Source organism: Odocoileus virginianus, chromosome 20 (assembly GCF_023699985.2).
Source record: "Odocoileus virginianus isolate 20LAN1187 ecotype Illinois chromosome 20, Ovbor_1.2, whole genome shotgun sequence".
Taxonomy (NCBI): domain Eukaryota; kingdom Metazoa; phylum Chordata; class Mammalia; order Artiodactyla; family Cervidae; genus Odocoileus; species Odocoileus virginianus.
In genome coordinates this window covers 17,731,146-17,745,630 of record NC_069693.1, presented here as the reverse complement: position 1 = coordinate 17,745,630, position 14,485 = coordinate 17,731,146, and the positions used below count along the sequence as shown (strand labels likewise).

The 14,485-nt window shown below is 45.9% G+C and overlaps 1 protein-coding gene and 1 non-coding gene across 3 annotated transcripts in view; both read left to right on the top strand.

Moving 5' to 3' along the window:
- WDR88 (WD repeat domain 88) overlaps positions 1 to 11,427 on the top strand; it is a 46,489-nt gene extending 35,062 nt beyond the window's left edge. For both annotated transcript variants that reach the window (XM_020899282.2, XM_020899281.2), the window contains exons 9-11: positions 1,298 to 1,366; positions 8,558 to 8,650; positions 11,013 to 11,427. In XM_020899282.2, the coding sequence (XP_020754941.2) occupies positions 1,298 to 1,366; positions 8,558 to 8,650; positions 11,013 to 11,186 (336 nt within the window). In that variant the 3' untranslated portion in view covers positions 11,187 to 11,427. The remainder of the gene's footprint in view (positions 1 to 1,297; positions 1,367 to 8,557; positions 8,651 to 11,012) is intronic.
- Positions 11,428 to 13,505: 2,078 nt separating this feature from the next.
- On the top strand, positions 13,506 to 13,579 carry TRNAT-AGU (transfer RNA threonine (anticodon AGU)). Its single transcript has one exon. It is a non-coding gene; the product is annotated as a tRNA-Thr (tRNA).
- The last annotated feature ends 906 nt before the right edge of the window (positions 13,580 to 14,485 follow it).

Here is a 14,485-nt window from a genome sequence, read left to right as displayed (position 1 = left end):
AACACATCCTCAATAGTGATGAGCGACACAGAGAACCCGCAACAGGGTGATGTAATAGATTCCAGGAATTAATCCCTAGTGGGTGGGCCTGGAGGGCTTCTCGGAGAAGGTGGCATTTGAGCTGAGAACTGGAGGGCAAGGAAAGACTGGATGAGTGAGGATCTTGGCAAAAGGCATTCCAGGAAAATGGAGCAGTAAAGGGAAAAACTCTGAGTAGGGGCCGTGTCTGCAAACAGCAGGAATCCCCATACAGAGGAATGAATATCATCATGAGGCATGCACAGACAGCTGTGGGCTCCAGAATGGTGGGTGTCAACTTGCTTTTGGCTGCAAGTTAGAAGAGACTCAACTCCAAGTGGCTTTGTGATACGGAGATGAGTTATTCAGCACAGCGAGAATCCAGAGGGTAGGCAGTTCCAGAACTGGTGCCTCTGTTCCAGTTGCCCCCACGCCAAGATTTTTGCACACCCCTTGGACTTGTGATCTCATGGCCACCTTTGGCTGTGAATGCAGGAGACTCCCAGGGCTGTTCTGTGTCCCCCTCTTCTCTGTGGGTTTGGAGAGGCCAGGGGAGCTTACATCATAGCACGTAAATGTTCAGCCTCACTGTGGTTAAAAAGTCCCTTTGTGCTCCCATCAGGTCATTCTACTCTCCTTTTCCTCTTCTCTCCTCTCTCTATTATTCCACCCTCAAATTCCTTCCCTGTTGTTAAATGCACAGCAGTTTAACCTAACTCTTACTTCTTTTCTTCTTACCATACCTCACCATCCACCTCTTTCCATTCGGGAAAGACCAAAGAATGAAAAAGATGCTGACACGGAGCTCCAACATCATTAAGTGTCTGAACCAGCAAGTATTTATCTCCTCTAAACTCCATTTACTGGAGGAAATTAACCCCATGTATTTAAGTCACAGTGGGTAGATTTGCAGTTACTTGAAGTCAAATGCTCCCTTAGCAACAGGACCACTGAGTGATATTTCCTAGAACAAAGAAAGCAGACAAAAAAACTGAAAAATGTGCTCTGTGACCAGCTGGGAATATAATTTTTTCCCCATTGTGTTAAGCACCAGAGTCCTATTTTTAAAAACACATATGGTGCTGTGAGATACACATGAATCCCAAGCCTTTACACTTTGTACTCCACCTTAAATGTCATGGATGAAACCAGGGACACACAATTAGTTGCTTTCAAAAGCAAGCAATGTTGAATTCTTGACTTTGTTTTTCAGTTCTTGTTGTTCTTTCAAAGGTTTTTTTTCCCCTCTAGATCCTCTTAAAACTCTACTTTTCTTCAGGGCCATAATGACTGGGTGATGGATGTTTCCGTTAGCAGCAACAAGAAGTGGATCCTCTCTGCTTCAAAGGTAAAAGTGGCCAACTTCTGAGTGACTTAAAATCTCTATCACGTTTGTGAGAATTGTTGTTAGCAGAAGTGTATTGTCAAGTAAGATTCCTGAGCGTTTCAGCCACACCCGTCTCCATCCAAGGAGCTGCCTGAAAATGTGGAAACTGGGTCTTTCCATTTGCTCAAGTGAGAAGTTGCCAGGTATTTCTTAGCACATCGTTATTTGAACTTTGTTGGAGCAAGAACCTGTTCAGACTGGCAAATGATGGAGCTAGCTGGGGGCTCTGGAGGGAAAGGAGTCAGCATGTGGACAAGCAGACCACTTTGAGGTTCCAGGAGTGTCTTCCCTCTCTACTCTCTGCATCCTTTGACCCCCATGCCAAGGGCACATAATGGCTAGCCTGGGACATCCTGAGGGCTGTCCTCCATGTGTGAGCATCAGAGAAGTAGGGTCCCACCTTGTCCCCCAACCTTAATTAGAATCATCTCATTCTCTAGACTGGGGGTTTCTAAGTGTATAAAAATGTGGACAAGATCCTGCCTGCAATGATCAACTTGTTAGAGAGCCAATGCAGGATACTGCAACACCTGACCAAAAAAAAAGAACAATAATATAATACATAATAAAAATTATATGCTAATGTGTTGTTACTTTAGCATAAAAATATGAAAAATGATTATGTCAATTATATCTCAATAAAGCTAGAAAAAATAAAAATACAAGCAAAGTATCAAAAATGAGTATTTATTTTAAAATTTATTTACTTTTCTGTCACATAAATACAATTATTTAAACAAAATAACACTAGAACTAGTCAATAACAGTAATTAGAAGTAACCAATAATAGGATAATTAAGCAAATATGATTAAGAAAAATATGCTTTGTAATATTTCTTTCTGTCCTTTGATATAGCAATTTATTTTTACTTTAAAAAAAGATTTTATTGGTTATTTTAAAAAATTTTTAAAGTTTTATTTTATGTGGATCATTTAAAAAATCTTCATTGAATTTGTTACAATGTTATTTCTGTGTTATGTTTTGGTATTTTTGGCTGCAAGGCATATGGGATCTTAGCTTCCCTGACCTGGGATCAAACCCACACTCCTTGCATTGGAAGGCAAAGTCTTAACCACTGGACCACCAGGGAAGTCCCTTTATTGATTAAATTTTATAGGCTATATTATTGTACTTTCTTAAGATATATAAATGTAAAACTTTTTAAAAATACAGTAAGATTGGTTAGACAATACTTTATGTATTTATCTTTTCCAGCTTTATTGAGATATAATTGACATGTAACATTGTGTCAGATTAGGAGGTACAAGGTGTGATTTAATACACATATATATTGCAAATGCTTGCCACCATTTGTGCCGTGCTAAGTTGCTTCAATCGTGTCCCACTCTTTGCGAACCTGTGGGGTATAGCCCACCAGGCTCCTCTGTCCATGGGATTCTCCAGGCAAGAATACTGGAGTGGATGGCCATAACTTCCTCCAGGGGATCTTCCCGACCCAGGGATCAAACTCAGTCTCCTTACATTGCAGGCAGATTCTTTACCGCTGAGCCAGTGGGGAAGCCCAGTCGTTTGTTGCTCAATTGTGTCTGACTCTTTGCAAGTCCATGGACTATAGTCTGCCAGGTTCCTCCTCCGTCCTTGGAAATCTCCAGACAAGAATACTGGAGTGGGTAGCCTTTTCCTTCTCCGGGAGATCTTCCCAACCCCGGGATCAAACCCCAGTCTCCTTGTTTTGCAGGCAGATTCTCTACTGTTGGAACCACGGGGAAGCCCGCTTACCACCATAGCCTGAGCTCCACCACATCATGTAATTAGCATTTCTATTTTTGTAACAAGAACATTTAAGATCTACTCTGTTAGCAAATTTCAAATATATTATACAGGATTATTATCTGTAATCACCATGCTGTACATTAGAGCCCCAGAACTTGTTATCTTATAATTGGAAGTTTGTATCCTTTGACCCAAATATCTCTCCATTTCCCTCCTGCCCCCTCCCAGCCTCTGGTAACCACTACTCAACTCTCTGTTTTTGTAAGTTTCTTTCTTATTTTTTTTTTAAGATTCCACATATAATTGAGGTCACACAATACTTGTCTTTTTCTGTCTGACTTATTTCATTTAGCATAATGCCCTCAACGTTCATCCTTGTCACAAATGGTAGAATTTCCTTATTTCTCATGGCTCAGAGGTTAAAGTGTCTGCCTGCAATGCGGGAGCCAGGGGTTCAATCCTTGGGTTGGGAAGATCCCTGGAGAAGGAAATGGCAACCCACTCCAGTATTCTTGCCTGGAGAATCCCATGGACGGAGGAGCCTGGTGGGCTACAGTCCATGGGGTCGCAAAGAGTCAGACATGACTGAGCGACTTAACTTAATAATATCCTATATACACATACACACACATATATATATTACATCTGCTTTATCCATTCATTCACTGTTGAGTATTTAGGTTGTTTTCATACCTTGGTTATTATGAGTAATGCTGTAATGAACATGGGGCTGCAGATATCTCTTTGAGATCCTGTTTTTATTTCCTCTGGATATATACCCAGAAGAGGGATTCCTGGATCATGTGATAGTTCCATTCTCAATTTTATTTGAGGCTCCTCCAGTACTTTTTTCCATAGTGCCTATACCAATTTACATTCCAACCTACAGTTCACAACAGTTCCCTTGTCTCCATGTTCTTACCAACACTTAACTTTTTGATAACAGCCATTCTAACAGTAAGGTGATATCTCATTGTGGTTTTGATTTACATTCCATTAATAATTAGTGATGCTGAACACATTTTCATGTACCTGTTGGTCATTTGTATGTCTTTTTAGGAAAATTGCTTATTCAGTTTCTCTTTTATTGATGTTGTTATTGAATTCTGTGAGTTTTTTTTATAAGTTTTGAATATAAATATTTTCTCTTTATGGTTTCAGGTCTTATGTTTAAATCTTTAATTCATATGAGTTAATTGTTTTTAGTTGTATAGATAGGGGTCCAATTTCATTCATCTCTTCTCTATGTGGTTATCTAGTTCTCCCAGCATCACTTTAAACAAAAATCATTTTCTTTTTTAAAATTTATTTATTTTTAAATTAAAGGATAATTGCTTTACAGAATTTTGTTTTCTGTCAAACCTCAACATGAATCAGCCATAGGTGTACATATGTCCCCTCCGTCTTGAATCTCCCTCCCATCTCCCTCCCCATCCCACTCCTCTGGGTTGATGAGTTAGAGTTTCCTGAGGCATACAGCAAATTCCCCTTGGCTGTCTATTTTACATATGGTAATGTAAGTTTCCTTGTTACTCTCTCTGTATATCTCACCCTCTCCTCCCCTTCCCCATGACCATAAGTCTGTTCTCTATGTCTGTTTCTCCATTGCTGCCCTGCAAATAAATTCTTCGATACCATCTTTCTAGATTCTGTATATATGCCTTAGTATATGATATTTATCTTTCTCTTTCTGACTTACATCACTCTGTATAATAGGCTCTATGTTCATCCACCTCATTAGAACTGACTCAAATGTGTTCCTTTTTATGGCTAGTAATATTCCATTGTGTATATGTATCATAACTTCTTTATCCATTCATCTGTTGATGGACACCTAGGTTGCTTCCATGTTCTAGCTATTGTAAATAGTGCTGCAGTGAACAATGGGATACATGTGTCTTTTTCAATTTTGGTTTCCTCGGGGTATATACCTAGGAGTGGGATTCCCAGCATTACTTTTGAAGAGACTAATCTTTGCTCATTGAGTATTTTTGGTTTCCTCATCACATTATTCACAGTATAAGTGAGGGTTTATTTCTGGGCTCTATTTTTATGCTAGTACCATATTGTTTTGGAGAAGGAAATAGCAGCCCACTCCAGTATTCTTGCCCAGAGAATTCCATGGACAGAGGGACCTGACAGGCTACAGTCCATGGGGTTGCAAAGAGTCGGACACAACTGAGCGACTAACACACACCGTATTGTTTTGGCTACTATGTTGTTATTCAGTCGCTCAGTCGTGTCTGACTTGTTGCGACCCCATGGACTGCAGGATGCCAGACCTCCCTGTCCTTCACTGTCTCCCAGAGCCTGCTCAAACTTATGTCCATTGAGTCAGTGATACCATCCAACCATCTCATCCTCTGTCAACCCCTTCTCCTCCTGCCCCCAATCTTCCTCAGCATCAGGGTCTTTTCTAACGAGTCAGCTCTTTGCATCAGGTGGCCAAAGGATTGAAGCTTGAGCTTCAGCATCAGTCCTTCCAATGAATCTTCGGGATTGATTTCCTTTAGGATTAACTTGTCTCATACTTAAAATATGTGATTTTATGGTAGGCTAACATTTTAACATCCTTTCTATGACCAGCAATGATAATAGCCATCTTGTAGGCATATGTTTAAGGATGATATCTTCTTCCATTTCTGTAAAACCACTGTTTTTGTTAGTATTAAGTACTTCTGCACATTTTGAGAAAGTTGAAAAATGACTAAAAAAAACTCTGCTTGGGAGAGGCCCAACACCACGGGTAAGCAAACCGGATTCCTTTGTAGGATGTGCAGGCCCTTCGACTGGTAGGATATTTTCATTTATTTTGGTAAGTTAATAGACGAAACGGAATTTCCCAAAATTCACATTTTGGGAATCTGTAGGAATATGTACATGTCTGAGGAATATGTAGATAAATGAGCAGCGTCTAGTTTGTATTTGTGTAAGATATCAACATGGTTCTGTTTTATATTTTCTACAGTTTCATTAAAATCTTTATAGAAATGAAGATGATATGAAACCCCACCTTTTGAATCAAAGTGTCTATGAGCTAGGGGGAGCTTTTCCATTGTTGTCATTGTCATGGCTGGACAAATCACTCAATATATTGCAGACCAGAGGTCCCTAACCTTTTTGGCACCAGGGACTGGTTTCATGGAAGACAATTTTTCCATGGACTGGAGCAGGGGATGGTTTCAGGATGATTCAAGCATATTACATTGATGTTGCACTTTATTTCTATTGTGATCTAGAATGAAATAATTATACAACTCACCATAATGCAGACCAGATCATCAGGCATTGGATTCTCATAAGGAGTGTGCAAACTACATCCCTCGCCTATGCAGTTCACTGTAGGGTTTTTGTGCCTATGAGAATCTAAAGCCACCACTGATCTGACAGAAGATGGAGTTCAAGTGATGGGGAGCAACTGTAAATATAGATGAAGCTTCGCTGCCTGGCCTGCCACTCATCTCCTGCTATGCAGACCAGCTCCAACAGGCCATGGACCAGTACCATGGCCCAGGGTTTGGGGACCCCTGCTGTAGAGGGCATGATTGTTGATAAAATCTGACAGCTCTGCACTGTAAGGGTCAACATGTATGTCACCAAACTTCCTCCTTTTGTTTTCCCACAGGATATTTACTTGCAAGTGCAGAATCAGAAAATGTAACATGACTTAGTGTGCTATAGTAAATCACCACGGACTTCACCGCTTAACATACATTTAATATCTGATAGTTCTGTAAGATAGAAGTATGACAAGTTCTCAATGGGATAAAATGAACATGTCAATTGACTGTATTCCCAGGTGGAGGCACTAGGCAATAATCCACTTCTTTGCCCTTTCCAGCTTCTAGAAGCCAGTCACATTCCCTGGTTTGTGGCCCCTTCTTCCCGTCCTCAAAGCCAGCAACATTGCATCTCTCTGTGCCTTTCTTCTGTTGTGACTTATTCCTCTGACTAGAATTTCCACTTTTAGAAAACTTTGTGGTTATTTTGGGCCCATATGGATAACCCAGAATAATCTCCCTATTTTAAGATCATCTGCTTAGCACCCTTAATTCCCTCTGCAGCCTTAATTCCCCACTGTCATGAAATCTAATGGATTCTCAGGTTTGGGGGATTAAGATGTGGACTTCTTTGGGAGCGGGAGTAGGGTTGGGGGAGACCACATTATTTTGCTGACCACATTCAATTTCATAATCAAAGGAATGATGAGACAATGGATCTGAGTGGTATTCCCAAATTAGTTCAGTGACCAGTGTTTTCTAAGGACCATAGAACTCTTTTTTAAAAGTCGATTTTATTTTTTAGAGCAGTTTTAGGTTTATATAAAAATTGAGCAAATCATACAGAGTTATAGCCCTACCCTCCAGTTGCCAGTATTATTAATACCTTGCGTTAAGTGTGGTATACTTATCACCATTAATGAACCAATATTGATACATAATTATGAATTAACATCCATGGTTTAAGTTTCACACTTTATGTTGCGTCCAGTCCAGTTCAGTTGCTCAGTCATGTCTGACTCTTTGCGACCCCATGAACCGCAGCACGCCAGGCCTCCCTGTCCATCACCAACTCCCGGAGTACACCCAAACCCATGTCCATTGAGTCAGTGATGCCATCCAATCATCTCATTCTCTGTCGTCACCTTCTCCTCCTGCCCTCAATCTTTCCTAGCATTACGGTCTTTTCCAATGAGTCAGTTCTTTGCATCAGGGGGCCAAAGTATTGGAGTTTCAGCTTCAGCATCAGTGCTTCCAATGAACACCCAGGACTGATCTCCTTTAACATGGACTGGTTGTATCTCCTTGCTGTCCAAGGGACTCTCAGAGAGTCTTCTCCAACACCACAGTTCAAAAGCATCAATTCTTCGGTGCTCAGCTTTCTTCACCATCCAACTCTCACATCCATACATGACCACTGGAAAAACTATGAGTCCTAAAAGCTCAAAACTTCTTACGCTATACCTGTTCACCCCTCCCCTTCTTCCCCAGAACCCCTGGCAACCATGGGCTTGTTTACTGGCTCCATATCTTTGCCTTTTGCATAATGTTATGTAGTTGGAATCATATAGTACGTAGCCTTTTCAGAGGTAGTTTCTTCCATTTAGAAATATGTATTTAAGGCTCCTCCTTTTGGTGGCTTGACAGCTCTCTTCTATTTTTTCTCACTAAATGAACTACAGTTCATTATTCTCTTATTCAGGGACATCTTGGTTGCTTCCACTCTTGGGGATGTGGGACTTCCAGTGCTAAGGCTAGGATAGTGCTAGACAAACTGGGACAGTTGGTCACCTTAACTCTGTCACTCTGCAGGTGGAAGTTCTCTTCATGTAACCTGGATGCCATGCACCTCCCTGGGTCATCCAAGCCTAATAAGCCCATTTTGTGACTGCTGGTTTCTTGTTTAACTTGTTTTAGGATAGGACCGTGAGGCTATGGAATATTGAAGAAATTGACCAAATTCCCTTGGTAATCGAGCACAAAAAGACCCGGGGCTCAACAGTGAAACAGGTTAGTATTGGGTAAAATGAAGCCAAATGAAGGCTTTCATTAGTTCTCTCTACAAATTAATTTATTTTTTGAACAAATTTCTTGGACAACTGGGGATAAAACTATGAACAAACAGACTGAAATTTTTGCCCTGAGGGAGCTTACATTTCTAAAAGGGGAGATAAGCAATGAATAAAGAAATAAGAAATGTATGTAGTAAGTCACATGGTCATAGGTACTTTGGAGGAAAATAACAGGAAGGGAACTGGGAGGGCTGGTGGTGTGGCATTCTAAGTGGGGGTCAGGAGAGGTCTCATTGAGAAGGTGACATTTGTTCAAAGACTTGGAAGGTGGGGAGGGAGTGAGCTGTGAGCTGTGAAGCTGTTTTAGGGGAAGGACATCCCAGCAGAGGGAACAGCCCATGTGGAGACCCTGAGACAGGACTGAACTGGTGCTGAAGAGTGGAATGAGTGGGAGGAGATGAGGCCCGAGGACATCCTGCAGGAATGGCTGGCACACAGCTGGACCCCGTGTGGGCCTCTCCTGAGCTCCATCAGCAGAACCTTGGCCAGGTCCCCAGTGCCCCGTTTCCCATGGATGGAACTCAAGTCCCAGTTCTCTAGTGGATGATCATGGTGGGCACGGCTGTTTCACCAGGTGTAGCCAGGACTCACCCTGCGCAGTGGAGGCCAGTCCCTGCTGGGGCCTTGCAGTGCAGGCACCTGGCTACCCCTTCCCAAAGCTGAGGAGTCCCTGTGGGCCCTTGTGAATCCTGGAATCCCCCAGGTTTGTCTCTGTTCAGAAGGTCGCCCAGCTGGTAGCTACTGCTTCTGGGGATGGCTAATTGGCTGAGTACTGAAGAATGAACGCTTTTGAACTGTGGTGTTGGGAGGAGACTCTTGAGAGTCCCTTGGATTGCCAAGGAGATCAAATCAGTCCATCCTAAAGGAAATCAGTCCTGAAAATTCACTGGAAGGACTGATGCTGAAGCTGAAGCTCCAAGCCTTTGGCCACCTGATGCGAAGAGCCGACTCATTGGAAAAGACTCTAAGGCTGAGAAAGATTGAAGGCAGGAGGAGAAGGGGGAGACAGAGGATGAGATGGTTGGATGGCATCACTGACTCAATGGTCATGAGTTTGAGCAAACTTGGGGAGATAGTGAAGGACAGGGAGGCCTGGCGTGCTGCAGTCCATGGGGTTGCAAAGAGTCAGACATGACTTAGTGATGGAACAACAACAGCAGCAATTGGGGAGTGGCACTGGAGGCAGGGAGGTGATGGGTGGGTCCCCCATGGAACCGCATCTCTGTGGCCAGCTGATCCTCATGGTCTTTGCAGCCATGTGGCCCTTAGGCCCTGGAAGCTGACTGGCCACAGAGCAGTGTTTGTGTCTCCACCTGCCACCGAGGCGGGATCCAGGGGCTGCCGCCTCTGAGCTCTGTTGTCCTGGGCTTGGGTTGTGGGGAATTATGCTACAGAATAAAGTAGGTAAAGGATCAAATACATTGCTTTCTTGTAAAAGGAAGGAAAGAAAGAAACCTACTTGAAGCTGTAGCAAAGATGAGCTTGCTGCATTTGACTTGCTCTGAATCAATGTGAGAAATCCTGGAGGCCAGGTTTCCCAGAGGACCTACCCGGGGTGGGGTTTGCCCCGCCTCCCCTGCAGGCTTTGGGGCCCTAGAGAGGGCAAGGGTGGCAAAGCATAGGGTCTTGGCGAGCCAGGGTGGAGACCAGGCTGGTCTCGGGGTACCATGCTGTGGTGGGACCCTCGGAGAGACCTCTGTTCAGGGCCCAAGAGCCCACCCCATGGTGCTGCTCACTTGGTGGGAAAAATGTGACAAGCGAGCTGGGCCACTGTACCCACTGTCCTCTGGGTGCTTCGGCCAGAGACAGGCTGAGACAGAGGAGGATGTTCAGCATCTTTATCATGTTCCTGCTTTGTTCAGAAGTCTTGCCTACTTGATGCTCAAAAACTAGGTGTCCCCAGGATGTCAGGTAGTTGGGATACCCCTTGGCTCTGCAGTTTTGCTCTGCAGAGAGCAGAGGGTGCTAGTTAGACACCCACCCCCAGTCCTTGCCATTGTCAAGTGGCTTTCCACTTCCCCTCTCCCCCTCACCCACTGCTGGGACCCCACAGCAGGGGACATGAGTTGGCAGGACCTGTGTAGCTTTTGTGAGGGAAGAGAGGGGAAAGCCTCAGCTCATTCTCTCTCAGTGGTCTGCAGTTTCCATCCTTGTGGGCTTAGAGACCCCAGAGAGGACAGGCAGTGCTTGCCTCGGCCTGGCCCCAGGTAGCTGGATCAGGGGGAAGAATTCTAAACTGTATGCCTCCATCTCCTCTGATCAGCACCTCCTTTCTACTCTTTTAAAATATTTCATGTCAGTGCGAAGAATGTGACAGGCCTTTCTCCATCTACGAAAGTGACATCTTCTCTGAAACAGTCACCAAATGTGTGTTCTGCCGGATGAATGCGACAGACTTGTCAACAGAGGCCTCACAGTCATCAGAAGGGGAGCCCTCACTGTCAAGGGAGAGCAGCCCAGATGAGGAAGGCTGATGGCCACAAGACCCTTTGGGTGACTTGAGCCCAGGTCATTTGTGACTTAGGCTTGGGGGCTCTGCGGAGACCTTTCTCTGGGGCCCCTCCCCAGTGGGTGGGCCCATCATACTAAGGCAGGGGCCAGGCCAGGCTCTGGCTGGACTCCCACCACTGCTTGGCCTCCTTAGCTCCCCAGCACCTCGAGGATCCCTTGCCTGTAGTTTTCATGCAGAATAAATCTAGATGCTTTTGGAAAACAGTGCGCGTGTGAATTCTAGAAACATTTTTGCTATTTCTATGTCCTGGTATTCATCCTGTCTCATTTTGGGAACATATTCTGGTCTCTGGATTTGCCCTGTAAAGCAGTCATTGGGTGCTGGCACCAGCAACCCTTGAGGAAGGGTCCGTGGAACGAAGAGGAAGCTGTGTAGCCCCCTCTGTGGAAGGGACTGTACTGTGGCCCTGTGGGTGCCTCCCTGGCTGATGCTTCCAGATGGTCACCTGCCCAGAGCTGGGGAAGGTCTGGTCAGGCAGGTAGGTGGAGGGCACTTCCATCACAGAATGTTGCTTGTTTTCCACCCCAGTGTCTTTGGTTTCCAGAATGCCCATGCATGTGTACAGCCTCCTTCCTGCTTCCACAGCGTCGAATACAACGTAAATCAATTACTTCACAAAGAGCGAAGGTTTCAAGTAAACCAGAAGGGCTCCCTTTTCCATTTGGTCTGGCTTACGGGATTCCCATCAGGTTTCCCTGGTGACTCAGATGATAAAGCATCCGCCTGCAGTGCGGGAGACCTGGGTTTGATCCCTGGGTTGGGAAGATCCCCTGGAGGAGGGCATGGCAACCCTCTCCAGTATTCTTGCCTGGAGAATCCCATGGACAGAGGAGCCTGGCAGGCGGCATCCTGGCTACCCCCATGGGGTCACCAAGAGTCTGCTACAACTGAGCGACTAAGCACAGCACAGGATTTCCATCAAGTATCATTAGTATACCCCTTGGTCTCTCTTGAAAACTTAGGTGCAGGACTGATTTACTTAATGTTAATCGACTGGCATCCTATAATTCTGTCCAAGAGCACGGTGACCTGGTAGCCATTGTCTGGGCTGGCCCTGTGCTTGTTGCTGCCCTCCTTCCTCTCAACCGGGGCGACTGCCCAGCTTCCGCAGACTGTCCAGTATTTATCCATTAATTTACAAGAATGATGATGGATGGGACACAGCAAAACTCCACTGAACGGCCTCCCCGTAACTGGACTCTTTTTGGAAGAGAAGTCTTATCCCTTCTCCCCTACACGAAGACACTGAGAGATTATTTTTCCTCAATGCGGAGGAGGATGGACAGCCTGCATGTACCAACATTGTCCCTAGGGACGGACACTTAGGTTGCTTCTCCTTTTTGACTATTACAAACAGTGCTGGAATGAACCTTGTGTGCATAGGTCTGCAGAGACTGACATTCCTCCTGTGGAAACTCTCCCACTGGAGAAATCTCTGGGTCAATGAATTAGCAGGTTTCGGGGTTGTTGCTGCTCAAAAGCCCTCTGAAAAGTGTTGGGACGAAGGGGTTGATGTGTCTGAGTGAGGAGCCCCAGAAGGCGTAAATAAGAAGCCTTGGTGGGCAGGGCTCTGCTTTTCTCTGGCAGCGGAATCCTCCCACGTAGGGTGTTGATGCTCCAAGCAGCCTAGGCCCCCTGAAGCTCTGGATCCTTCAGTGCTTGTTCAGGGTCCCCTCAGTGCCCCCGGATTCTTTCTGTGCTCAAGGCCCGCGGAAGAGGCCCAGTGGAACCTAGAGGTCTGGTGTCGACCGGCGGGCGAATGAGCCCCCAGAACTGGCGGCGCCCGAGACCACGGTGGCTAGTGTGCGGCTGAGGAGGGCAATCGGCTTCCCAGGCTGAGGGCGCCAGTGCCACGGCCCGACGCGTGGTCACCGTGAGACCACCGCCGGGTGTGAGCCGAGACCCGACGCGGGGGCAGCCGGCGGCCAGGCCGCGCTCGCGGGGCGGAGATCTCTGGAGCGGGAGGGGCTCGGCCTTGCCGGACAGCCTGGGGCTTCCCTGCACCAGTTATGGAGGGCCGGGGACCGGACCTTGCGCAAGCATCCCCTAAAGACGGGCCATCCGGGCTCCACGTAGGGGAGCAGATATCACAACACTGAGCTCACCGGCACCCTCAGCTCACGGTCAGAGCTTCCGGTTTCAGAGTACTCCGGGTCTAAACTTCCAGAGACCGAGACTTTACACTGCGCACGCGTCACCCACCGGCACAGCTCGTGCGCATGCGCGCAGCCTATGTAGGAAATACTGATGGGGAACAGATTCGAGTAGTAGAAACGCGGACGGCGCCGTGGCTTAGTTGGTTAAAGCGCCTGTCTAGTAAACAGGAGATCCTGGGTTCGAATCCCAGCGGTGCCTCAACCGAGCGTCCCGGCTCTCTTTTTACCCACACCCAATTTTGCTGCGCCTCTGCCCGGTTCCTCCTCGCTTTGGGGGTGTGACAGGAGGCTTTCTTGTTGTTCAGTCGCTGAGTCGTGTCTGACTCTGCGACCCGCGGGGCAGCACGCCAGGCTTCCCTGGACTTCTTTATCTCCGGGAGTTTGCTCAAACTCAGGTCCGTGGAGTCGGTGATGCCATCCAAGCCTCTCATCCTCTGTCTCCCTCTTCTACTGCCTTCAGTCTTTCCTAGCATCGGGGGAAAGAGAGAGCTTAATAAGCCATTTTAGTCACCCCCTGCCCGTGGCGCGGTGGGGCGCTGGCCCTCCTCGGAGTCCCTAGTTTCTTGAGTGGCGGGGGCTCACTGTGTGCTGGTCAGCTCTTGCCCTTTGCAGCTTGTTTGGTTTTGTTTGGTGTTGCAAAGGAAAACTTGCAGAAATACTTTGAGGCTTTGCATTTCTGATAGGAGAATCCTCCTAACCCAATTGGAGAAGACTTTACTGGTCATAGGGCTTGAGTCATTGTGGTACTGCGTGTTTTTTTTTTTTTTCCTGGCACATCTTTACTGCTAGCCTGAGGTATTCCGAGGCAGTTTTGAGCATTTGCCTATTAGATAGATAAGGGGAGTCCTTGGTTGGGGAGTGTGAATCTGGGTCTCAGGGAAAGTCAGTTGGAGAAAAGCATCTGTGAGCTGGCATCCCTGTGTGCTGGCTTACCTGCTTGCTCAGACGGTAAGGAATCCACCCGCAGTGCAGGAGTCCTGGGTTTGATTCCTGGGTTGGGAAGATTCCCTGGAGAAGGGCATGGCAACCCAATCCAGTATTATTATTATTTTTAACATTAAATTTTTTTTTATTGAAGGATAATTGCTGTACAGAATTTTGTTGT